This window comes from Tyto alba, unplaced genomic scaffold (genome assembly GCF_018691265.1).
Source record: "Tyto alba isolate M040663 unplaced genomic scaffold, T.alba_DEE_v4.0 Super-Scaffold_40, whole genome shotgun sequence".
Classification (NCBI taxonomy): Eukaryota; Metazoa; Chordata; class Aves; order Strigiformes; family Tytonidae; genus Tyto; species Tyto alba.
The window spans coordinates 35,510,452-35,537,320 of record NW_024881316.1 but is presented as its reverse complement, the minus strand read 5'-3'; the positions used below and the strand labels follow the sequence as shown (position 1 = coordinate 35,537,320).

Below are 26,869 nucleotides of genomic sequence, written 5' to 3'. Positions count from 1 at the left end.
TCCTTAGAAGACAATGGGAAATTTTAAGCAGGCAAAAATTCTGATGTCTTTCTCACATATTATTCTTGAGAAATCATTTCTCGGTCAGATCAAAGACAGTTGTGTTATTATTTACTTCTCTGGTTTCTTTTGGTTCCTCCTACCAAGCCAAAGGGAAGGAGGTTGTATCACAGATCCCAGCATCAGGTTTTCTATCCTGACCTCCAGAGCAAAAAGGCAGGAGGTTGCACCACGGTTTCACAGTGCCTCCCAGGATCGCTTGCAGAGCAGTTGTTTAGGCATTTACCCAAGGCTGCATCTGAAACAATCTCCTGGCCCATAAGCCACGGGAATTGACTCAACAATCAAGGGGCCAAGATTATCTTCAGCACCACTCTCAGCCTGGGGTATTTAAATATCCTGGGGTACTTATTGGGGTACCAGTAGTATGGCTTCAGGAGCAGACTCATTCAGGATGTGTCAGCATCGTGTTTCTGCTGGCCAGGCTTGTTTTACCATGAAGCAACGCGTTGCCAGCCGAGCTACCACATGCCTGCATGGACCTGATCCACAAAGAGGAGCCCTTTGGCAGATGGGTCAGGCTTTTTCAAATTCAAACGTTTCAGCTTTGCACAGCCAGCAAGCACCAGCGCTGGGCTGTGATGCAGAAAAGCCAAAGCGGTGGTGGTTGCCCAAGCAAGGCCACCTTTCATCCAGCGCAGTAGGTCTGTGCCAGATCCATCACCCTGTGGCTTAGATAAGCCCCAAACTGAGCCTAAGCTGTGCTGAGCTCTATTTCTCTCACCACAACATTTTTTCTGTCTGGGGCCAAGTTTCCTGAACAGTCTTACACGTGGTTGAAAGTATGCACAAAGCCACGCTAGAGCTGCAAAAGGAGCCAGTCATCTGGCTTCTCTATCAGGGCCTTACAAAGGTCACTTTATAAGTATTTTTGTAAGTGATGCTATACAGATTTTCTGCACAAACCTGTTGCATCGTAGCTCCTAGCTAAAACCGGTTGCTGGACTAGGCAAGCTGAGGGTTGATTTAGGTGGGGCAGCTCTGTCAGTTTTCAAGAGGTTAATAAATAAAGTCCTTGTGAAATCTTTGCAGACAGACTTGGTGCCACAAGCAGTTATCATTTTGTTCCTGCCACAACCTTATGGCCGAGCCTCCTGACAACAGAGGCAGATGAGCATGTAGGCAGGATCAGGCCCAATGCAACGTCATCTCATAGTCCATCTGAAATAAAAACAGATTCTGACACTGGCACACACAACAGGCAGATCTTAAGGAAGGTAAGAATAAAAAATTTAGGAAGGGAACACAATTTGAAATGCAATCCAGGAAAGAAGGAGGGAGAGGTGAATGAGAAAGAGAGAAATACATAATAGGCAATAATCCATCCAAAATGCCGAAGTAAATGTCCTGGATAGATGCAGCAGTCAATATCATTTTCTAGATGATTTTTTTCTAGCCCAATCTTAGAATTCTGTGGTTATGTGTTAGTTTTATATATTCATTTAGCAGTCAAACCAACCCTCATTTTTACCTAGCTTTAGAAGCTGGAGTTTCATTTGCTTTGCAAATAAGATTTTCTTTTAATGTAAAATGATTCCAGATAAAAAAAACAAGCCCACACCTGACAAATTGTCACATAAAAACTTTAAAAAGCATTTTAACGAGTTAAGGACTACAATATACTTGTATAGCCCATCGTTAAAATAAATAATATTTTTTCATCCCTAAGTGCAAAATATGAAATAGTCACGACAAAATATTTCACCAGAAAGGAACATAAAAACAATTATCCCACTCCTGAAAATAGGCAATGGTTATATTTGACTTATGTGCTTATACCTATTGAATTTAATAAGTGTTTGCTTACCACTAGGGAAGGTCATGCATGTGGTTATTACTAATACATATCAATCAGTTTCACAGGTAAATCAGTAGGTAGCTATTTTGACCAGACATCTGATATTCTCCTTTTTTTTTTTTTTTTTTCAAATTAATAATTGCAATCAGAGTATTATTTTCAGGAACGGTTATTGCTACTATCTGCAGTATTCCCCACTGAACACTCTCTCTTCAAAGGCAATGTTTAGAAATTCACATTAGCCAAAACTCTACCCCCGTGTTTGTCACCAGTACATTTTGGAAATGTTATCCCTGGGTCAACACTCATCTTGCTGCATTTTAATGAATGGTGTGAGCCTTTCTGATTTGCATAATAGCCGATGTTTTCAAATCTAGCTGGAGCTAAGACCATATTATCCCCTTTCACAGGAGTACCTGGATAGCAGTAACCTGGACACCTCACCATTGTCATTATTCAGTGGATGTGATAAGTGCTCAGAGCCTCTGAAAACCAGCCTGCATTTAATAGGTAGCTAAAAATACATAGGCACAGGCTTACTTATGAGCCAGAGCCCTTTAGCCTCCCCACCCTGCCTACACGCCAGTGCCCTCAGCTATTTCATTTTCTTCTCGGTGATAGGGGTTTGGAAGTGCTCTGATATAGAACTGCATCGCTGTCACTTAGCAACCTTTGCTATGTTCCCTAAATTAAGTGTTTTATTGATGTATTCATGTAAGTTCGGCATTTATATCCAAATCAAAGGATTTTTCCCTCTGTCACCAGATAATTAAAGTATAATAATTAAAGTCTAAAATAAACCTGTGAGGACTGTTTCTCACTGATAGAAATAGAAACTAGGGAAAACTGATCTAAGGTTCTGCTGCCAGTTACTGAGATTGCATTTACCTAATTTTTAACCTCTTGCCTGCCTGTTGTGAAAGGACATCACCGAGAAGGGGGGCTCACCCAGAACAACCACCTTGGAAATTGCCTCTTGCCAGAGCCTCTGTCAAGTTTTAGCTACACTTACAGTTTAGTACAGTAAGAATGACTTCAGTGGGGCATATGATTCTTTCCTGACTTATTTGTATCAACATAACTTTTAGGTTGGATGAATTTCGGCGTTATGGTTATTCCCTTTTTTAATATAAATAATAATAATAAAGTATTTTCAAGTATACATGAGAAAATTTGAAGTACCATAACTGCATAAGAGGCTTGTACAGCTTTTAAAATACACATATAGGTAATGCAGTAATAATTTTGCATTCACCAATCCAGTGACTATTTAAAAATATGGCTAGTAGCCCTGAGTGGCTGAAAATGGCTAAAGAGCATGCTCCTCTGCTGAGCAGATTGTGGTCGGTGGTCCTCTGTCTGAACCTCTTGACCCGCTCCACCAGCAACCAGCCCACCCTTGGCTGCCTCTACCTTGACTGGTAGAGACAGTTCAGGGTGGGAAGGGAAACTGAGGCAGGGCTGCATGTGGCTGGAGACCCCTTGTCCCATGGGTTGTCGGGCAAGGAGGGCCTCAAGAGGACCACGGGTGCTGGGTGTACGAACCAGGATGTTGGTGCTCAGGTCCATCAGCAAGGGTCAGGCTGCAGCTGGGACTGAAAGCCAAGAGCTGGCTGAGCTGCCTGCATGGGTACAAGTCCTGCTCAGCTCTCCTCTCAGGAGGGGGTCCCCATCCCCATGAGAACTTGCTCCCGAGCGGCCTGGGGGGCACCAAGCAGGAGACACAGGTGTGGCAGGCTCTTTGAGTGATTTTTTTTCCCACAAGACAACTCTAAAAAAGGAAATGAGAAGCGGTCTCCTTCATGGCTGAGATTCACTCTGGAGGGCTGCTTCTTGCCTGCCGCTCTCCTCCTATGTTGCAACACAGGAAATTTGCTTCTGCTAACACCTGGTGTTGTTTCAAACAGCCAGATGGTCCTAACCTCAGTCTCCTGTAATTGATGGCCTACTTGTCTAACCTTGTAACTATCTCTCACTTTAGACACAGATGCTGCATCTCTCTAAATACTGTTCCACATTAAAACATCCTACCTTCCTGTTTCGCATATCAATCAATGCAGCAATTCTTACAGAAACCAGCAATGGCCTGTGTAAACCAGGAGACAGTGGGTGTAAGCAAGCAGAGATAAAATTATGCAGGCTTAAATTACAAATTGGATGTGCAGTTGAAGGATTTAGACTTGCATTGCAAAATTAGCTGGGACACAACCAGCAAGCAAACAAATATTATTCAGTGACCCCAACAGCAGATCTTCTGGCTATTTGGACTTAGCCCACAAGGGCCAGGATGCCCTCGTATATACTACTCTCTGTCACAATGACTAATGTTAATTTGGTGTTTCTACACACCGCCCTAACTCTCTGCCCATTTCTAGACAATCCAAATAGCCTTATACTTGCAATATCAATTTTCTGGGTTCTTCTGGCAGGTGGTTCTCTCCAGGTCTCTTACTGCAGGGATAACGATGAGACATCCTAGAGGCCACCACAGCAACAGTAGCCACTAGAAAAGCTGTGACACTTTGTGAGTTTGAAGGCCAGAAGCTTTTTACTTGACAAATTAAGGTCTGCCCTGATCTCCCCACTTCCTCTCAACCCTTGTTCTGAACAGACCAGAGGCTGACACAGCACCTGGGACCCTCACAGTGGACTCAGGAAAATGAAGCTGAATTTACTGAGGATACCTTTTGTTTTCTGATGTTAAATGGAGTGTTCTTCCCTCTCTCATGGGCCAGCAAGGACAAAACTTGACTGTCAGGTGTTCAGAAGCTGAGCGACTGGTGGTGGTTCAAACATCTTTCTTGCATATCCCCTCAGTTTCACATTGCAGCATCTCATAGACATTAATATCTTATCCTCAGAACACGCCTGGGACAGGGGAACTTCTATCATCCCCATCTTGTGCATGGAGAACTGAGGCACAAAGCACATTGAAAGATTCACCTTCAGAAGATGTCTGTGTCAGGACATGGGCTAGATCCTGTTCCTGAGTTGGGACCAGGTTTTTGCTTCCCAATAAGTCCTTCTGTCTTGGGCAGATGGTTTTGATCCTGCAATTCCTTTACTTGTGGTATGTCACCACTCATGGTCTCATCTGGATGTGGTTATGTTCTCAAGTTCACTGACAGACACCAGACATGTCACTTTATAAGGTCTGCCCACAGTTATATGACAATTACTATGAGAATAAAGAGATCAGGTGTAGGATGAAGATAGACGTAGTAAAATTTAGGTTTCATGGGACATAGACAAAAGCATAAGGACCTGATTCCCTCTGAGCCCATTTAACTCACTAATGCAGAACAAAACTATCCTGGGAGTACAGCAAGGGGGTAGAGTGGAGAATCAGGAGATGCAAAGGAGGAGGCAGGGAGAGTGACTTTTTCCTTTGGGAAGTAACAAACTGGTAGATCAGATCAGCCGCCCATGAAACTACAGCCTTGGTTTACAAGAATTTACTAAGTCAAAAGAAAATGGAAGTGATTCCACACCAATGATACGTGCAGAGGAACAATCCAGAGCGAGAGGAGAAATGAGCCCTGCAGGGAGGTGTAACATTTGTGCAGGCTCTCAGATTGTGCAGAGAGTGCATTAGAAAACAACATGGCTGTGAACAGCTGAACTGCTCCCTCAGTCACTGTATCTCAATACAATCTGTTACTGACACAAAACAAACAACCCCTCAAAAAAAACCACCCCACCCCATCATGCTTTGAGAAATAAAGAAATTTCTCAAATTATTTCCAGTCACACAGTACATGGATCAGAAATTAAGTCCACAAAAAGGGGCATTGCATTTTCACATGATGTCTGGATCCCTACAGGAAAGTGAGTATGATAATATCAGGACTCCCTCTCTTTCCTCTCAAAATTTTCCCAATACAGATGCTTCAGTTTCTGAGCCTCACAATTTTTCCTTCCAATTGTGGTCTCTGCCAGCTTGAACTCGACAGTTGAGATGGGTAACTGAAGGTTCATATTTTTAACATGATCTGTTGAATTTCTGCTTTCCCAACGTGTGTGTTTGCTCTCAAGTATGATTTTCCGTACATCCACATCCACATTTTATTTCTAAGAAGCCTGTGTTAGCAGAGCTTTTAGATTTTTTTTCTGGCCTTTTTTGCAGAACTGCAGAGATGAACTCAGCCTCCCTAACATGCTTTAATATTGCACAGGCTTGCACTAGACAGAGGTGAAAGCAGTTCAGGACCAGATAGTGCCTCCTCTTGGGATCGAACTGAACTACAGAACTGAATCGCCTCCTCAAGCCCCTAGGAAGAGCCCAGCTCACCCCACAGCCTCTGGAAGGAGTGGTCCCCGTAGCTCGTTATCCGGCCAACCGGGATGCACCCGGGGAAGGGAATTACAGCCTGAACCCAAGACCCAGACGCGGCTCTTCCCAGGTCCATCATGGACACATCAGCAAGCCGGCCGGGCGCAAGCCCAGGTTCCAGCACACAATCGCCTCTCTGGTACGCTGCCAGCACGGCGCGCGGCGTGAGCTCGGCCGGGCCAGCCGGCGCTCCCCCGAGCCACGGCTGGGCACAGGGCGAGGGGTGGCAGAGGCCAGCGATCGCTCCGAATTGGCGGGCGGGCAGCTGGACACTCCCCAGAGCCTGCCCGGTGGCGAGGGGGCTGAAGAACAGTCCCTGCCCTTTACTGGGCGGCGATTTATCTGTGCAGACGTAGCCACTGAGCCTGAAATATAAATAGTTGTATCTAGCAATGGGGAATGGAAACTTTCCCGGTCATTGGTTTTGATGTATTTTTGGCTGCTTTTAACGTAAATCTAAGTTTTCAGTGCTAACGGTCCAAGCTTGCAGAGGATTTTCTCCTTCCGCCACCATATTTTTGGCAAAAGTCAGAAACAAATACATCTGCATCTCCTACCTCTTTGCCTCCAGTATCCTAAAGGTGTGAGAAGGATCTGGAATTGCACGGAAAGCTGTGGCACTCGCTCTTCACACTTCAGATTGCAGTTGTAGCTGTGCGCATCTGAGCAGCCATCCAGATGCTAATGGAGCTGCTCCTGTGTTAGTAAAATCAGAGAAAGGCCTCCACTGCTTAGTTTTTGGATATTTATTGGCTATAAATCAAAGGGCCAGCACATATTGAGGTATCAGGGAAAATGTCTTTTTTTTTGCCTGTGTTAACTGCAATGTTCTAAGATAAAGCTGTTATTTTAAAACATGACCTATTTTCACTTTGCACTAGTCTTCTTAACTGTCCTGAAAAGAAGGATGTTTATACAATTTTGCAAAGAAACATGTCTAATCCATTTACATTTCTTTGTTCCAAAATGTATTCCTCTTGTTGAGATTCCAGCAGACAAGGAAAGCAGACACAGCGGTTACTTTCCAACGTGAAACTTAAAACCACAATCTCCCGCTCAGAAAACACAGAATGAGTCACAGGAAGGGGCCACTTGCTTGCAAAAGTCATTAAAAGCAAGGCAAGGCAAAATGGATTTCCTGTATCAATAAATAGATTGCTGGCAGCAGGCAGAACACCTGACAGTGCTGGAGGCTAAAAACTGGTCTGAGGGTGACCATTAGAAAAGCCAGATCAATTCTTCAGCTCAGAAACTTATCTCCCCAGCACACAGTTTTCTTGGCAGTCGTTGGCTTAATCCAGCAAAGTGCTTAAGAATATGCATAAATTTCAGTCCAGGGAGGGGTGACTTAAGCAGGTTGATAAATTAGGTCTGTATTTATTTTCTGAAGCAAGCCTTATTAAAAAGGATGCACACATGGTACCACAGAGGTGTATATACCGCAGGCGAAAGTTTTGTTTCCCAAGTTCATGAAAAAATAAAGAACCCCTAGTCCTTACCTAAGCTCAAAATTTAGCTGTAATCGCTACTTTGCTTTGCTGTTAGCAGGACCCCTTGGACACTTGGGCTTAGATTTCCCTTTGGTCAATGTTATTCTCTCCTGTTTGGAAAATGAAGCCAAAATGGCCTTCCCACCTCTTCTGTGCAATGCAGACATGTGGGATTTCAGGCAAGACCGCTTAAGAGGCAAAAGGCAGAGCTCCACACCTGACCTGGTATCACCTAGGTTCAGCATGGGGGTGGAAACAAGAAGCTGCTTTTTGGACCCTCTGTTTTTGTTCCCTTTCTCTAGGTTCCTCATAAAAGAAATCTCATTTCTCATTTTACCTTTATTTTTCTCCCTCACATCCCAATGGCTGGAAAGGTCTTGGTGAGGATTCTCTTCCCCAAAGCATCCAGCAGCTGCAATTCCTCTGTACCACTGCTGGGTTTTCCATAGAGCCAGTCTTTCATCTCTCACAACTAGCCTTTTCCTTGCGCACCTCCAATATGCTACAAAATAAAATGAGGGGTTGGATTTTAGTGCAAGCAAAAGAGCTAGGATTAGCTGAGGTTGTGACACTGAGTACTTCCTTTACCACCGTACTTTGCTGGACTTTTATGAAAACAAAAAAGAAAACAAAAAAACCAAAAAAAAACAACAACAAAAAAAAAAAACCACAAAGAAAACAAACAAACAAAACAAAACACAAATACACACACCAAGAACAACCTCCAGGTTTCACCCTTTTATGCATTCACAAGAGTTATGTTAGTTACATTTTTAAGCACTAGCTCTTAGCATCAATGGCTTTCTGTCTCTTGCAATGAACTATCCCGAGCTACTTAATTCAATATGCATTGCAGTTGACATCAAGACTATTTATTTATAATGAAAAAAATTAATGTCTTATTCTGGAGATATTCCTCACCTTCCCTATGGCATCAAAAAACCCCCAACAACTTTATTGTCTTCACTCCACGGGAGGCTTGCTCCATCAGATTTTTCTATCTCTAGTGATAATGAGATACTCCAGGAGCAATGAATATGTCCTTATAAAGTTTGGTTTGCTGATGCAAAAGCACCATTTCTCTGACTTTTAATTAAAAAGGCACCTTCATTTCAAAGCCTGTCTCCCGAGCTCCAGTGTAAATGTTTATACAAGCCAGAGACATACAGAAAATAGAGAAGATTGGGCAGCCTGCAGTCACTGATTCTTCAAATACGGCTGCTCTTGTATTTTTAACACAGAATTTGAGCTGCCGCAGAGCCTTATCAACCCCAAACATCTTTGTTTTCATACCAGCTAACACAAACCTGGCAGTATCACTATGCTGCAGTTAGTTTGCTCAGCAAACCCGGCAGAGGGAGCAAAAGGCAGCACTGTGTTCGCACAGGCAGCAGGAAAGGGTGTTTTCTTCTCACCAGCAGAATGGCCAAAGTGAAAGAAGAAAAAAAAAACAAAACAAAAAAAAAAAAACACTATCTTGTCTCATTGCCATGAATGACAACATTCCTATTCACAACAGATAGTTTTTCCTTAGGTCACACTAGGAATTAGTCAAAAGGAAGATTCAAAAAAATTTGGGGTGGGGTAGGATTCCTGACTGGTCCGTGTTGCTCCAGTCCCCATCTGGTTGCTCTTGGCTTTGAGGTGCTGTTCCCACACCCCAAAACAGACAGAGCCCAGATCCTGGCCTCATCTCCTTCAATAAACTCTTCTGATTTGAAAAGGCTCTGGATCAAACACTGTAGCTGAAGAGCAAAAGTGCTGCACCAGATAGCCCCGGTAAGAGACTGGCAGATCAGACTGAAGCTACAAAAGCCACACTTTACAGAGTTTCAGTAGTTGTGCAAAAGAACTCTGCTGTTATCAAAGCATACAGAAAAATAGAAAAGTCAGAAAAAAAATTGTATTTGCCTTTATTACAATATATATTTCTACCCTTGTTGAATTCAGCGGATCAAAATGTGTTAAATGATTTTTATCATTGCAGTAGCACATACATATACAGAGTAAATACTGTATATAAATAGGCTTTGAAATAATAAACCATATCTCCAAATAAAAAATACCAATACACTGTTTCTTCTCCCTCCCCAAATTAGAACAGTAACATTTTATCTTCAACATAACTAATGCAACAAGTATGGTATTCTTTCCCTCACATGACACAGCTGGAACGGTAAGGTCATCGGCTTCAAGAAAATAAACATTAGTCACTCCTCACTGCTGCATATTCTAGTTTATGTGTATTGTATAAATAGAATATACTGTGATTTAATATGTCTGCATATTTATGTTAGCCAAATATTCTTTCTGTAACAGAAACCAGGATTACACTGCAAGCAAGGCTGAATTTTTTTTTCTTTCACAGAAAGAGTAGGAATTTGTTAAACCATCCCTTTTTCTTCTACATGAATTAACAAAGCAGTTTAAATATTATGCATAAAATTGCTCGGCTACCAAATCAGTATGTCTTACACTGAAAAAGTATGGTGATGTTTCTAACAGGTCTAAACTTTGATTTTCACAAGCATCTTTTCTGTGAGCAAATCTGATAAACATAGTTATAGAAACACACATTCGTTCCACTGTTCAGCTATATTTCAACTTTCAGATACAAAGGGGTACACAGTATGTCAGAAGTAAGGCATTTAGCTTCACAGAATCACAGAAATGTTGGTGAGAAGGGACCCCTGGAGGTCATGCAGTCCAACTTCAAGCTTGAAGCAGAGGATTGCCAACACTAGATCATCAGCCATAGCTCTGTTTAACCAAGACTTGAAAAACGCCAGGATGGAAATTCTGCAGTGTCTCAGGGTTACCAGTGCCACCCTACAACTACAAATCTGATGGAATTAAAATGACCACTCACTCAAACTAACATTTTCATATCAAGTACTAATGGAAACAAACCACCCCGGATTAGCTATTTATTAAGTTATAAATAAACACATCACAGGCTTTAATTGTGGAGAACTTTTAGGGACCATCTTTTCTGCTAGAAGCTACTGTGTGGGGTACCCTAGTAAAACAAATTCTAACTATTGTTAACCCACAAAACTGACAGCCTCTTATTGCAGAGAAGCGTTGGTTTGGGTTTATTTTGCATAATAAATGGATTGAAATAGGCTTCTACCAAAACTAAATTAAAATAGGATGCAGTTAGTATATTCACCCATTTATTCAATCATTAATGACAAATATTAATAGATACTTAAAGGAAAGTGCGGCTATATTTAGAGATGCAACCATCTCAGATTGGCAACCTGCAATCTCTACTGATTGTCTTTCAGAAAATACATACCACGTTTCTTCCACCTTTAAGTAAAAAACTTTCAAGAGAGCTTTCAATCTTTCAATCACTCTGGGTTGATAAACATATATTTCTTCCTCTTTGTCTAATCCTGCCACCTCCAAAATGGGCATACACCTTGCCTGAAGCAGCAATGTTCATGCGATAAGAAAGACCTAGAGAGGGCTCACCCCTGCAAATTTCAGCCATATAAAAGGATTGCACTTATATTCATTACTATTGAAGGCACAGAGAAATCATAAATTGGCCCCCTGATATCCCAGATAAAGTCTGCAGCACTAACAGTTAGAAAACCCTTACTACAGAATTACCACCCTACCTACATTGCTATCATTCCTGACATGCAAACCCAGAATTTGTTGAAACGGAACAAATATGACACAGAGCAGCTGTTCCCAATCTTTTGGGTGCTAACTGACCACAACCACATCTTAAAATTTCTCCTGGACCACTCTGCCTCCCTATTATTATTAAACTCTTAACTGAAAATACGTACCACAGCATCACAGGTCACAAGCTGGCAGAGACCACAACTTGTGAACCACTGTTTTAGCCATATTGAAATACAATATACATGGAATCCCATTATGCCATTTTCAGTGTTTCAGAGAACAATTAGACTTTTAAGGTATTTTAAAAGGGAAAAAAAATAAAGAAAATAGTTATTTCCTAGCTACACGCACATTTGAGAATCATTTGGTATACGGTCACTTGATGTCTACATCAAGTATCGCATTGTGTAAAGGCAGACCATTTGGAAAACATTATCAACTGATCTGCAGTATTGCTTTTAGCACACACAGTTGAGTCTTAAGGCTGTCAAAAGCAGGCAGCAAAAACAGTATCTACAGATTGTGTCTGGACACATAAGAAAAAAAAAAAAGATGAAAGAGGAGATTTAATTAATCTCGGAGGACAGTAAATTGCACTAAAAGTATCCATTCTTTATGATACAAAACCAAAGAAAAAAATCCATACAGTAAAAACCTGAGATGCATCATTCACCAACATCAAAGTTCACATTTTAGACAAAATAATGTTTCAAATAGAAATACTCCATTTTGACAAAGTCCTCAGTGTTCCTGGCTCAGTATCAATCTTGAAACTCTGCACATTCTGTGGGCAAGATGTGTTTATTGAAAAATCACTGACTTCAGTGAGATGGGCACTATGTACAGTAGGCTGTATCTTCCACTTGCACACTTACCTTAATTCAAATAGCTACTCTTGAAGCATGGCATGTCTCAAATTGAGAAAGACTGCCAGAATCTGGACGTCTTATTTCATTTGCTTTCTATTTAGATTACATATCATTTATTTCCTCAGAAAAGTGTTACCATGTCAAACCACTAGGCTGGAATAAATCAACACAGCGCAACTGTCTTTGATAGCTACACTGATTTACAACAGCTGAGGATCTAGACCAGTAATTAACTCTTAAACAAACAGTAGTTGATCAAATAACAGGAAAGAGGAAGAATCATTTGCTCCTTCAGAGAAAGGAATTTTGACATATGGATTGCAATCCCTGTCCATGTCACCAGACAGTATCAGGAATGGTGAGCACCTTCGGCTCCCTTACTAGCAGGGTGTTCTGATGAGACGAAAGACGACTTCAGTGATACAGAAAAGATACAGAGCCACTTTACAACCTTATGGCATATTTAACTGCAACTCCAACATCACTTCACTTTTATTTCACCTTAAGTAATGAAACTGTATGGCACAATTTGAGGAGCTGGGTGAAGAGCTAGAAACCTAACTCCTATTCCTATTAAGACTCCTTCTTGACATCTGGAAACGTGACTAAGTATGAAAAAGCATTTCTAAATGTGCTTACAGCAAAGAATACAATGCTCACAACATCACAGATTCCAGTTGAAATGTCAACAGCAAAAGTCAATAGATGTCCTTTCAATATAAGCTAACTCATTCTTCAAGCTGAGGCCAACAGTTTGGAGATGAAGTTAAGATGAGGCTGGATGTACATCCTGAGTTTCAAAAGGCTGTAGAGGTTCTCTCCAATAGGTGAACTGACTGTAGGTATCAGAACAAGGGAAATCTGACGAATGGCTTCTTTTCAGCAAAGGGAAAATGTGATCTACCACTTCACATAGTCTGACATAGCTGGAAAATAAACAAATAAAAAGAATGCTGAGCCATTTCAGATCTTACTTTGAATTTTTCTAAGTCCCCAACCACTAAGGCATGGCTACTCTTACCATGGACAAGCCACCCTCCTCAAGTGAGTAAAACTAAACAATTTTGGTATCTATTTTCCAGAGAGGATTCACAGTTCAGATAAGAAATCCATTTATTCTGAACAACGATACTTACCTAGGAAGAAACAGATGCCATTTTCTGCCCAGATCACCTGCTAAAATATTCAAGTCCCATATTTTGCTTCTCCTTTTCTGTCAAGCTTGGCTCAAGCAGCTCCCTGCTCAATTATTTGTATTTTATACACATATAGCTCCCTTTCAATTAAGGACACTCTGAACATTACTAAAGGCCATTTCCATTCAGTGTTAAGTGCTACAGTGCCTAAGCATCTTGCTGGAATCCCTGATACCTATTTTCAGATTTTGTTTTCTGGCTCTTCTAGATATGAGCTCCAGGAAAAGGAAATTTTTGAAAAGGCCATGAAAAGGCAGATGGTTTCAGGAAACTAGCTAGCCACATTTTTACACAGACTAAATTGTACACTGATAATTCCTTTACATGATTAAAGAAGATGGAATTTATTAAACTAAATACTAAACAATTTCTTTCTGTCAGTTTTTTTTTGTTAGTTTAGCTGAAGGCAAATGGAAAGTATATTTTACTCTGAATTTTTTGTTTTCTTTGAAATATTCTAAGGAACCTTTCATTAGTAAAATCAAATGCATCTTTGGGCAACTTGAGTCATACATTAGAACAGGAAACTAATTTAGTCTGTAACATACTTGGGATAAGAGATTACTTACGATGAGATGTTTGTCTTTGCATGCTCTTGTATAAGTTCTCCTTTAGGGTTAACTGTAAATATCCTGTTTAAAGAAACCCCGACCTGTTTGTATGAATAAACATCCTAAACAGAAGAGGGGGATTAAAAAAAAAAAAAAAAATCATGATTCTGCCTTTGCACAATAATGTTGATTCTTGCTGGAATATACTACACAGAACACCACAATTGCACAGTAATGGTACTAAATTTACCTAGTTATTGTGCATCTTAAATTCTCCATTATGTTACAAACTAGGTCAGTCTAAAAAAAACACTCATGAAACAGACAACTTGCAGCTAGTTAAGGAGTTGCTGCTTCAGTTTAAACTATTGATCAAAATCAAGTTCATTTTTTCAATAACTTCCCTTGACAGAAAAATAACATTAAAAAAAAAAATCTAATTAAATTTGGTGTAAAAGCACTTGCACTTTCATTTTTCTTTCAGAGAATATTTCATTTCCTGAGTGCTTTCTACCAAGTATCTCGCAACAGTGTACAGAGGTCAAAACATAACTGACATGTAAAACAGTGATTAGTTTGTAAGGACAAGGTCACAAAGGAAGTCGTAACAACCATGTCTACATGGAAACATCTCTTAGCTCCTGAGTTCGGATTTGTGCCATATCCATACATTGATGTTATATCAGAGCAAGGGAGAAAGAAGGGAAGAGCAAGGAACATATGCATACATTTTACAATGTAAACAAGCTTACATTTTACTAATATAAATCATTGGATATGGCTTTAAAAGCTGAGGTGGTGAAGGCTTGCATGTTAATGAAGATATAAAGGTTATTTTTATTTCTAATATTGTAAAGACTGTCCCCCCAAAAATTAAGTAATTTAACAAAAGTGAACAGCAGTCACTTCAAGAATTTAGTATCCTGGCAGTCCATGCACTATCTACACCTGAGACATGCACGAGTACAGAAATTTCACCGAGTTTGTTATCAAACAACAAAACAATAAAACACAAGCAGTACATAAAATTGAGAACATGATGATCTTGATATTCACAAAGTCAATGGCACATGTCACACCTGAAGACTGCACTCCAACAGTAATGAGAGGAGTGAGTTACCAGTAATTCCTTTAGAAACATTATGTTACTGATTCACTTGAAATTTTATTGACGTACGCATGAAAATAATGATTTTATTTCCCTGAGATTCAAAAAAAAATGGAAGTAGAAGTAGACATCATCCATAACACAGAATCACAAAAGCGTTTAAAAAGTTATTTCAGAATCATATGTGTAAAGGTACCTTGATAATACAAATTAAGCTGTGTATTATTACATAACAAGTTAATATAGCAATTGAACAGTGAGGAACTCCTGTCCTCTCTGACGTAATGCTTTTAATGTAATTTGCTAAAAGACTAAGCTGAAAAAGTTGCAATTATAAATGTCAGCAACCCTAACAAAAATATGACAACTGTAGAAACTCTCTCTCTGTCAAACAACACATCGCCTTACATGCAAAGTAGAACCTTTTGATTTCAGTGGGACATCCAAGTTCTTCTGAGTGTACTTAGAGTTTGAAGTCTACATCCCACTACTATACATCTATAAGATTTTCTGTCTGTCCAGAGGTATCTCACTGACAATGTATCAGGGTGGAGTAAAAGGAGATCAGTGTTTTCACACAAGCTTAGGGATTCTTTTACGTAGTTAGGATTTCAACCAGTATTTACTGTTATGCTCATTTAGGCAAATATAATGTAGTTATTTTGCTGCTCTTCCATCTCTCTTTATATCCTACATTGTGAGGTCTTTGAGGAAGAACCTTTATATTTTCCTTTGTACAGGGGCTAATAAAATATTTTTAACTCCCATTTAAAGCTTCTAGGTTCCGACGAAACAGAAGTATGAAACAACAGTAAGCTTTCTGTTCTTTGCAACAGAAATAAATACAGCTGTTACTTACAGCAGGTCTGTTTCCAAAAGCAGCATAAAAAGGTTCTGTGTTAGGATAAAACAAATTTTTTATGTCTGTCAAACACTGAACTTTAAATTTTTCTGGCTTCTTTTCTATCACCTCCCTGAAATGATAAAAAAAGGGAGGCTGAATAAGTACACATGATATACAGCAAAAGCCATTTAATTTTCTTTATTCAACACCTGCTAGATGATCTTACAGAGCCCCCACCCACCTCCAATAAATCTTCATTTGGAAATCACAGTGCCCATGAAGACAAAATAGCATTCCCAAGCTTACATAATGGGCACAGTAAATAAATCCTCTGAAATAAGAGAACTTCCATTGAAACTTATGTTGTAAAGATGGCTACTGAGCAAGGATGGTTGATTACAGGGAATGGCTCCTAAATAAAGACTTATGAAACATAAATTGTCATCAAGTAAACTGCTTCCTGAGAACTGCAGAATGATTCACAGATTATACTACCCTTCACTGCGTATAGCTGCCCCCCCCCCCTTTTTTTTTTTTTAAGGACTGCAATTACCATATGTGCTAGAAGCACCTCAGCCTGTTAAAATACTTCTACAGTCAGGGTTCTTCATCACTGCTAATTAGCAGAAGTTAAGGAATAAAGGAATCTTCTATTTCTCTTCAGTTGCTCTTACAGAACACAGAATTCATTAATGAACAGAGGAGTTCTCATCTCTGGGCAAAAGCCCTTTCACAACAGCTTCTCTTGGCAAGGAGACTGAACAGGTGGCAGAGTCTGGAGTTCCCGTAACATAGGAAGATGCCAGCTTGACACAAAAGCCCTTAAGAAGCTCAGAATCCCACATCCTAGCACCAACACATATGTCAAGGAAGATGTGAATAGTACAGAAGCTCTATAGGAGTAATACAGCCCTTTAGTACAGCAGCTCCATGTATAAACCAAAGTTTGAGAATGTGCAAAAGAGGAATAAAACCATCTTTCCTCAGTCTTGCATATATCTGATCTAGGAGCCCTCAAAACCGCAGTAATTACATCTATGGATAAAAATTAAGTCATTCATTGCCCACACATCACAGCAGTTACAATAATGTACACTGAAAGATGGGCATTCTTTAGTCTAAAAAAGATACTAAAACAAATATCACTTTAAATATATTTCTAGATACGAGGAGCATAAGATAACAGTAACCACCCTTTCATTGCATTTATTATTTAATCAGCTTAAGAAGTGCACTGTAATACCTCCACAGTCTCTTATATTTAGAACATGACTGGTAAGACAGCCTGTAGCACGTCACTCAATCAGGAGAATATCTGAACAACTTTCCATTAAAAATTCTAATGAAATATATCCTGTCACAGCAGCTTTTAACAGCTTAAAATATTTTCAGTAATCACTTGACATGCTTCACTGAATTAGGGAAGAGGTACAATATTCAAAATCTGTGGTACTGTTATTCATCTATTACAGTTCAACACCTAGAAAGAAAAATATTGTCCACATAGAATACCACACTGCAGTCAGGTGTATAAAAAGTTAATGTAAAGTTAAGTACTTTCTTCAAAACCCACCAAGTAATATTCTTCCACAAAAAAATATTTATGCCAGTTGGAACACCTTACAAATCAAGACAAGAGTGATTGTTATTAGCATGTAAATGTTTTTCCCATAGCTAAATATTAACACCCCATGTTAAATGCATGAAGCCAACAGACAATAGCTACTGGTAAACAGTGAACACAGATGTATAGAGGCATGTCTAAGATAAATTAAGCAACATGACCATCTAGTGAATTTTGGTCTTCCTCTGACAAAATTTTTCTTAGTTAATTTTGCACTGGTATGCAAGACAAAAAAGCATTATGAATGATTCCAAGCCCTCCCATAAAAAAAGCTGAAAATTCAGCCTCTACCAACCTGTGAGTTACTTTCTGCTTAAAAGTGAAATTGCATTACCTGTGAAAAGCTGAGAATAAGCTGCTTGGACTCAGCAACACTGGCCCTTGAGGCAGCACAGTTCCTCGTTCATTGACCCAGTGCAAGTATCCTCTGGTCATGTCTGCCATTCCAATAGCACGTGCTGAGCAATACAAAAATTTATATCCATTTCTGTGAACAGAAATAAAAGAATAAATTACTGTAAAAATAAAGCAGGTATTTTGACATTAATAATTTTGTGGATTTATTTTTACATGAATCAAATTATGACTGTTAAACAGACTTCTGTTTAACTTAGACTTATTTAAAAGGAATAAAAACATTTGTGCCAGAAACTTGGATAATTAAAATCTACCTAGTTCCACTGCAGTTAGTGATTTACACCTAAAGAGGGTTCATTTATCTGTGGTTTTCTCAGGATTTACGATTTCTTATGGTTTTTCTACCCACTCCTGCATAGTAGAACCATACTCCTTCAAATTAACTGCAACGGTATCGCACTTGGCATAAAGCAGGCAGTGGTATATTAGCCTTTGCTGTACTAACAGTGTTATACATCTGCCTCTTGGGCTTCTGAAAAAAAAGACTAGTCTATGTACAACAGTAACATATTCCTTCAAGTCAGAGCAAATTTGAACTTCAAAACACAGTATGAGAATTAATTTTTGACTTGACACTGAAATAAAGTTTCAGCAAAACTCACAGGTCACATTTGGTTCTGTTCACGATAGAACAGAGTCCAGTGATGGTAGTTCAACTTAATAGCAATTTACTCTGCAAGTCCTATAAAGAAATTATTGTTCATAAAATAAAGAAATACTGTATTCAGTGCACGCATGGTCATTAAATCTAACTATTGAACATTGATATGGTGTTCAGCTGTAATATGTAGCCACTACATAATTAACTTGGTAATTTGAAAACCAACATGACTCAAATCCATTTTTTTCCCCTATGATTATGATCACTAAAGCTCTAACAATTGACAGAGCTGGCAGGCATAGAAACAACAACTGCAATTAAAAAAATTAACTAACATTTTCACCACATGTAATGCAGAGGTTATACACAGAACTAAATACTGATCAGTATGTGAATTCCCAGGATGTCCTATCTTTCCTGTGACCACATACGTCTATGCAGAATAAAAGCACAGACAAGTGTCTCTGGCATAATTTAGATTCTATCATCCATAATTTATAATTCATCACCTACGTAAAACTAGAAGTAATAAACAAACCTTAGCATAACTCTAGTACACAAAACAAATCATATTGACTAAGAGGGCAGCTGTGATGTGTACCAAAGGCTCTTCAAATATTTATGGTAATTTGAATATACAAGAACAGCTGAATTTAATATAATAAAGGAAAACCAATTTTATTTTCTGTGTAAAGCATAAATATCAACCTGAACAGACAGCAATCAGTAATCCTCCTTCCAAAAGTTAAGATCAGATACCTTATCTGATCCCATTCAGACATTAATTCATCTCCTCATTTCCTTTTTTCTCTCAATTGCTAATCACAAAATTCACCATACTCTGTCTTTGAGACTCCAGTGTACACAGTGGCATGACTACATTGCAAAATGTATCCAGGGAACCAACATTACACCTGTACTCTTGCACTAGCCTTGCTCACCTAGAAGCACTCCCACACATCACTGCATGTGAGTTGCTACAGTCTGATTGTTTTTCCTGTTCATATTTGGACAAAATATTGCCAGTTTTTTGGAATATATTGTTCTAGGTCATACCACGATACTCTCCCTGCTAGTGACATTAACTGACCTAAATCACAGCTGATCTATTCTTGCCCAATATTTCTTCAATAGCTAGTGGAAAAAAATAGCATTTTCAAAATGTCATTAGATCTCAGGTATATTGAGCTATTTTTTGAAGATGCCTGTCCTTCTCCATGGATTACACACAGTATACAATCCACAAGAAAACATGATGAATCCAGGTCCTTCCACCAACACTGGCACAGAAGGTATTTATTGTGAATGTGAATCAACAGGCAACAGTACAAGTCAACTACTGAGTTATACTATAATAGCTCACACTGGCGTTGCCAAGTAAAAGCCTGTTCTTCATGCTCTTCACATGTCTTACTTTCAGTGCCTTTAAATTGCACTATAAGCAATGTTTACTTATCACCTACTCTAAAAATTAACCAATGACACAAAAATATTAAGACTGATCCTTCCTAACTTTGTAATTTAACAATGGAATAACAATAAATATTTTTATACAGAAATAACAAAATAAATTGTATAACCATCAGTAGTAACGATCATTATCAGTATCTCTGAACTTCATCGTTATTTATACAACAAACAAAACAACAAGAATATTAGCAGTGAGTATTCAAAATGGTTCCATTTCTACTCAAGCTAAGACGTTGTTCTGTGCTTTAAGGGTGAGATTTATCTTGCTTGGCTAGAAGCCTAAGGTTTAAACAGATCAAGTCTAAGCTATTTCACTAAACTCCCCTTCTACTCACTGGAAAGAGAGGAACTCCCCCAGATTCATCCCATTTGTTTTAGATTCCATCCCTACATGACTCCAAGAGTCAAGTTTGGCAAGCACAACTCAACCTACAGCGACCACTGTAAGCTAAGCAGTCATTATGTGTTTCGCAATCTCCTCAATGAGAAGAGAAGGTGTTAGTACCTTATGAATGAATGCTGCTGCAACTACCAGTCTGCAAAAAAGTTCCACTTGCTGCAACTGCACAACTCATTCAAATTACTACAGTTTTTGGAACTAACTGGAGCTATCTGTTTGGGACAGTTGGAAAAGCAAATCAATAATCATTGATAAGGGGCTTTTGCTTTTGATACCATAAAGCAGATTTTGCTCTGGATACCATAGAGCAGATGTTTACACTGTGTAAGCATCACTGAAGTGACAAGATTTTGGTGAAATTGTCACCCTTATAGGTCAAGAGAAGTCTAGAGAAATTTTAATTTTTATGTGCAAATGAATAAAGACAAACAAGCTACAGATGCATGAACAGATTTACTGCATACTCACTGGCTCACTTTGTGGTACAACTTTGCGATCCCTTGGTGTGTCCAGTCTTTGCCAAGAGTTGGTAAAATATGACCTAAGGTATCTGACCTGAAGAAAGTAAAAACAATATAACTGAACTGAAAAAAAACCCAGTACTTATAATAACAGTTGAGGCTAATACAAACCCCACTAACTTATTTGGCCAGCAGCAAAGTAAGGTTTTCTGTAGGGTAGTGATTGCAATCAGGAGAGGATGATTTTATTCCCCTTTCTTTTGAAATAGACTGACATGCCCATCCTTGGCCATGTTGTTCTAATTACTCTTATGCCCCAGGAGTTATCTTCATGGATAAGGTTGTGATCCATAAGGTAACATGGAAGTTACAGCTTATAGGCTATCAATCAGATCTGTATAGTAGACCATCCAGTATTAAGCATACTTTTGAGGTTTACATTAAATGTTTTCTAAATAAACCAAATCTACCCATAACAGAAATTTATGGGAAATTGCAAACATGAGATAAGTCACATTCTAGCTTACTTCAAACTAACTTCTCCACATAAAGCCAGAAGCTGGTCAAGTACAAATTATTATGAAACAGTTATACTGGTTTCAATTTATTTCCTGATTTATACAAGAGAAAATTATTTACACTATAATAACATCTAGCAATTCAAACAAATGAGCACCTCACTTCAGAGAGGAAAACATCACGCAGTGGCTTAGGATGGATTTGAAACGGTATTGTAAGGTGAAGTGATTCAGTAACTCTTTGGGCAACAAAACAGGAGAGAGAAGAATGGATCCCATTCACTTCATTGAAGCTTAAGAAAACAAAGGATGGGGGGCAGAGGGAGGTATTAATTTATGTTGGCATCAAAAAGAGTTTGCCCTACAATGGATAAATCACAATGAAGAAAACCGTTTCAGTTTCAATCAAGGATTTTAATTCACCTCAGACTGCTCTTGGAAATAATTTTTCCTTGTTCTTTTTTCTAGTAAGATATAGCGAAGTTTGATTTGGAAAAAAAAAAAAATATTTTTAAACAAAACTAAGCATTTAATTTTAAAAGGTCAAAAGACAATGCTTATATTTTTATTAAGGATTTCCCTGTTTCACTCACAATTGTTTCCCCCAGTGTTAAATAAATAAATAAATAAAAATCAGCAAGTGAATGAATCATTTTGGTCACTCCAAAATTGTGGCATTTACCCAAAATACTAATCTGAAACTTTCCAGTAAATTCTAATTCTGACATTGATTTTGGAGTCTTGTCTTCTAAAGACTAATGCCTCTCACTGAAATGCCCCAGTAATGCCTTTTAAAACCAAATTCACATGTTTCTGCTTTTTAATGTAGCCAGTATACTTCATAAATGTGATGCAGTTAAAAGGTTATGATTTTGCAGAAGGTCCTCCAATACTACTGTAAATACTAGCATGACACACCAATAGGTGACAAATAATGGGCACATATGGCATGTGTCTTTATTAAATTAAGAATTCAGCTAATGATTCTTGCACTGTTTGAAAGCCAAATAAATAAAAAAAAACAACACCCTCAAACACTAGAATACGATGATCCTGTGACTCGAAATTCCCTAATACTTTTTCCTTTAGTCCAAAGGACAACTTGTCCTTGCAGACAAAGCCTCTGCCTGTGCATGAACTCACCGTGTGATTGTTCCATCAATGTCAGAAATAATAACTTTATCATCCCAATTCCACAGGTAAATGGTACCTTCACAGCGGCAAGTGCCTTGATACTGTGTTGTAACACTAAAGGTCACATCATTGGGGCCATTCTTGAGCTTTAAGCTTTTCTGCAAGACATTATCAGCAAGATAATAGGCAAACTGAGCATGTAAAACTGACACAGTGCAAACACAAAGCCACATATGATCATTGCCTTGGTCACCCTGAATCTTATTGCTTTCAGCAGAGCTACTGTCTAAATAACAATAGCAGAGGTTTGCCTTGTGTGATAGACATCAGGCATTGATTTATAGGGCAGAAAAAAACAACAACAAATTTTTCTTCACAGTCAGGGATATTAATTAAAAAAAAAAAAAAAAAAGTAAGAAAAGAATCCCAAAAAGTTCACATAAACTAACGAATTATGGAATAGGGACTATCTGTGGGGGTTTTCCATTCTGAAATACAGATACATATGCAGAAAGAAATGTGGGAAACAAGTAGTTTCATGAACTCTAACAGCATTCACATGGGGATCTGTGTTCTATGGTATTACATCTCTTTCCTATAATAACCCACCTCTCATACCATATGATCTGTTACCTTTCAGTCTCCATCAAATTTCCTTAATTCTCCCACTTCTCTGTCCTTCCCTCACAGTCTCCTGTGTCACTTAGCAACACATTGGGCACACTACTGATTTGATTCTATTTGTGGATTCAACTAAAACCTGCAGGAGTTTAATACTTTAAGTGTCTCTCTTTCTTTGTTATATTTCACTGCAATTGTTCAGTGAGTTAAGGAGTAAAAAGGAGGTGAGCATGAAGAACCACTAATGTGTAACTGATGAGTCTCACCCATTCACAGTTTCATCAAGAACCCATCTAAAAGTAGTTTTTGCTTCAGCTCATTTCTGCAAGGCTTCTGAAGCTGAGAAGTATCAATATATTTCTGTAACCCTTGCTCTGTTTGCTATAGAAGGTACCAACACATCCCATCTGTCTCTTGGGAAAAAAAATCCACATTTCCTACAAACTATTCAGGCAGTAAGTGATGGGCTGTTTAATGCTGTATGCCTTGTTTCCTTCAGAAAATTAATTGGCTGTAGATAAGACGACAAAAAGTATTTCCCTAAAGTAGCCCATTTTTCCAGATCAAATTGGAAGATACAGTACACAAAACTAACAGTTTTGTCACCATTAGTCAAAACACCTCTGTCACAGAGGAAGAGAATTGGCTCCAAAGAAATTAATAGCCTGGCCTCACAGTAAATTCACAAGCAGCTCTTTCAGAAGCTACTAACAGTATTTATGTAAAATGTGACTCTCTGCCCATGAATGAGGGGAAAGGAGATGAGGAAAAAAGAAAAAAAAAAAAAAGAGCAGAGAGGCCTGTAGGTTAACATATACACATTCTACATAATACAAAAAAGGACATGGTTCTAGTACACTTATTCCGGTGACAAATACATACTTCGGAATTTAATTTTGTTATTTTTCTAAATGGGATCCCACGTCTCCCAATATCTGAACCCCAGCACTTCCTGCAAGGTACAACATTCATGCTTAATACTGAAAAGAGAAGGAAAAATATTTTTTAAAAAAAACATGACGAGAGAGAATGAAATGCAAGCTGTAAGAGCCAATTTAGCTTTGCAAGCCTGAGTAACAGTATTGTTCATGTTGTATTAGAAATTACATTTCAGGTCAAGGATGTAAAATTAACTCACGAGCTGGTCAGAAGTGAGTCGAAGTGTTTTTTTGTAACTGATTCCAGACAATAACGAGAGATGACTTGAGTTGGTTTGTAATGACCCGAGGTTTTGTTTGGCAGCTCTAGGGTCTTCATCACTTGAAGAAGATTCATCTCTTATTCTGAAACATTGCACACACAGAAAATTATGTTATCATGTCAGTAAAAGCATCTCAGTATCCATTAAAAATGCATTAACAGTGAGTCACCAAATAAGTCATTGATTCTCTGCTTCTAAGTACTGCCTCACAGGAGGTTATTCACATTATGGCTTTAAATATATCAATGAAGTGCCAAATTTTCATTCACACATGCTGCCTATTACTCATACTTAGATTGTTCTAGTCATTCACTTGTCTATAAACTAGTTTTCATTTCTTAAATTTAACAGATGTAAATTAATGTGCTGTATTGACTCAAAAATCACATACTGGTAAAAAAAAAATACCCATTAGATAACATAACTACAAAAGTTCCTCAGTTCTCAGAAGAAAGAGGTGTTTGTTATGCTGGTTTCTCCTCCCCACCTTCTCTCCTCCTCCACAGGATTTAGCAATTAATTAAAAAAAAAAAACAACAACATGTGATGGAAATTTTATTATATAAAGTAACTCCTCCTCTTCCAATGAATGACTTCAGATCACTGGATTAGTCTTCTCCAGGATTTGCAGGATTACCCCATTCAGGATATGATGATGAAAAGTCTTAAAACCTGAGCTCATTTACAAAATCATGTTTAAATACACATCAGTATAATCTTTTTTTTCTGCTATAACTATTTTTTTTTTTTTTTTTTTTCAGAAATTTGTTAAGGATATTTCTCTTCAGAGATAAAGTTTTCCTGCAGTAAACACATCCATCACCTTCAGTGGAAAGTAAAACAACCTTTCAGATCCTACAAGTCTCATCTTTAAAACAATCAGTGTTTGGCTTCTTATGTCAATTACACCTGAATGTCGTTTAATGTTAGGAAGTCTTGACCCAATAATCAAGGTACTGTATATCATGACTAGCAACATTTAAAAGCCTATCTTATCCTTAGTAACATTAGATATCAAAAGCTTTACACAACATCCCACTTGTCATATTTTGCTTGCAAGCAAAAAAAAAAAAAAAAAAAAATCTTAATGACAGATTTCTAAGGTCAGTTAAAATTTAAACAAAGAATGCCAATTACAGAATCTAGTCTGCTTGAAGTCTTAATCCCATTTTAAAGCTTAACTTTAAACAACCATGTAAGAAACAGACCTATAACGTCGCTTATCCCTAAACTGAACATCAGCCTTTCCAATCTATTCTGTGGCTCTTACAAACTCAGAGAGGCAACTGAGAGAACAGCTAGTCTCCTACAGAATGAGGAATCCTCCTTTGAGCACATTTGCCTGGACTGCAACTGCTGACCTCTAGAAAGAATGACAGTTAGTGCTTTGTTTCATAAAGGTGATCCTTGAACCTAACTTAATGAACATAAAGCATATTTGAATCTGGCTCTTTCAGCTCTAAGTACAGACAACACACAGATAGGCTGTCTTTACAGTAGAGATCAGTATGTACAGAAAAGGGGAGAGAGGAGAGCTGTCCCTGGCTAACTCATCCTCTCCAAAACAAGTTAAAGCTCATGTTATGGAACCCTCCTTGAAGGAGAGATTCTGCCCGTATAGTCTGGAACACGAAAAAGAGACTTCTGCAATCCTTGAAAGAAGTAACAGAAAACCATGATTATTGCCTGTGGAAAAAAACCCCGGAAAGTCTTAGGCCCCTGAACTTTCAAAAATATGCAGCAACAAATTAAGTTGTCAGGCCATAAGTAAAGCAGAAATTTTAGCAGCTGCGATCCGACAACAGCACGGAGTCATCTATAATGTTCCCTTGAAAACTCTGGAGAGACACATATAGCTTCAGAAAACTGGTCCAATTACTGTTTGTTTTCAAGGGGCTGGAATGTGTGTCACAGAGCTGCCAGCCAAACCACACAAACGCCAGAGCACACTCACAAGGTCTTGCCATGGGTAGGGCCTTCTTATCTGCACTTATTTGGTGCAATGAATATCAAATCAAACGTATTTCACTTGCAGTACCTCTTTGTTCAAATATAGGAGGTAGCTTGCTTTTATTTTTAAACAGTAACTTCTGGTCATTTCAGGTACAGATAATTTTGGGGTACCTGTTTGACATGCTCATCTGTGAAGAGTCTTCTCTTGTAAGTCCACTCCCACTCATACCTTGCTCTGGCTTTGTTTCCTGCAAAAATACAAGCATGAGAAGCTGTGCATCTCCTGTTGGACAGAGAGCAAATGTTTTTAGAAAAATATTTGAAAACCAAATTCTCTCTCATACAGACTTGTTAAAAATCTGTAGCATGCTTGTAGGCAAAGGAAAACTTCATGGTTTTCGTAGAGAATAAAGGCTGATAAAAAACTGAAAATTGCAAATATAACTCAAAAGAGAATTAATCTTAAGTTTTGCATAGAAGAAGTACAGAAATATCAGATTTCACATCTAGTACTGTTGAAGCTCTGGGATCAATCCTGTAACTAATCAGTTCATGCACCTCAAATAGCTAGATTTCAC

At 38.6% G+C, this 26,869-nt stretch overlaps 1 protein-coding gene across 3 annotated transcripts in view; it reads right to left on the bottom strand.

The window, feature by feature from the left end:
- Positions 1 to 9,750: 9,750 nt before the first annotated feature.
- The window catches only part of LPIN1 (lipin 1), a 56,641-nt gene continuing 39,522 nt past the window's right edge, over positions 9,751 to 26,869 (bottom strand). For all 3 annotated transcript variants that reach the window (XM_042803507.1, XM_042803508.1, XM_042803506.1), the window contains 8 exons: positions 26,463 to 26,539; positions 24,276 to 24,420; positions 22,526 to 22,674; positions 20,872 to 20,958; positions 17,850 to 18,002; positions 15,907 to 16,021; positions 13,958 to 14,061; positions 9,751 to 13,118 (listed from right to left, as the gene is read on the bottom strand). In XM_042803507.1, coding sequence (XP_042659441.1) covers positions 12,959 to 13,118; positions 13,958 to 14,061; positions 15,907 to 16,021; positions 17,850 to 18,002; positions 20,872 to 20,958; positions 22,526 to 22,674; positions 24,276 to 24,420; positions 26,463 to 26,539 — 990 coding nt within the window. In that variant the 3' untranslated portion in view covers positions 9,751 to 12,958. The remainder of the gene's footprint in view (positions 13,119 to 13,957; positions 14,062 to 15,906; positions 16,022 to 17,849; positions 18,003 to 20,871; positions 20,959 to 22,525; positions 22,675 to 24,275; positions 24,421 to 26,462; positions 26,540 to 26,869) is intronic.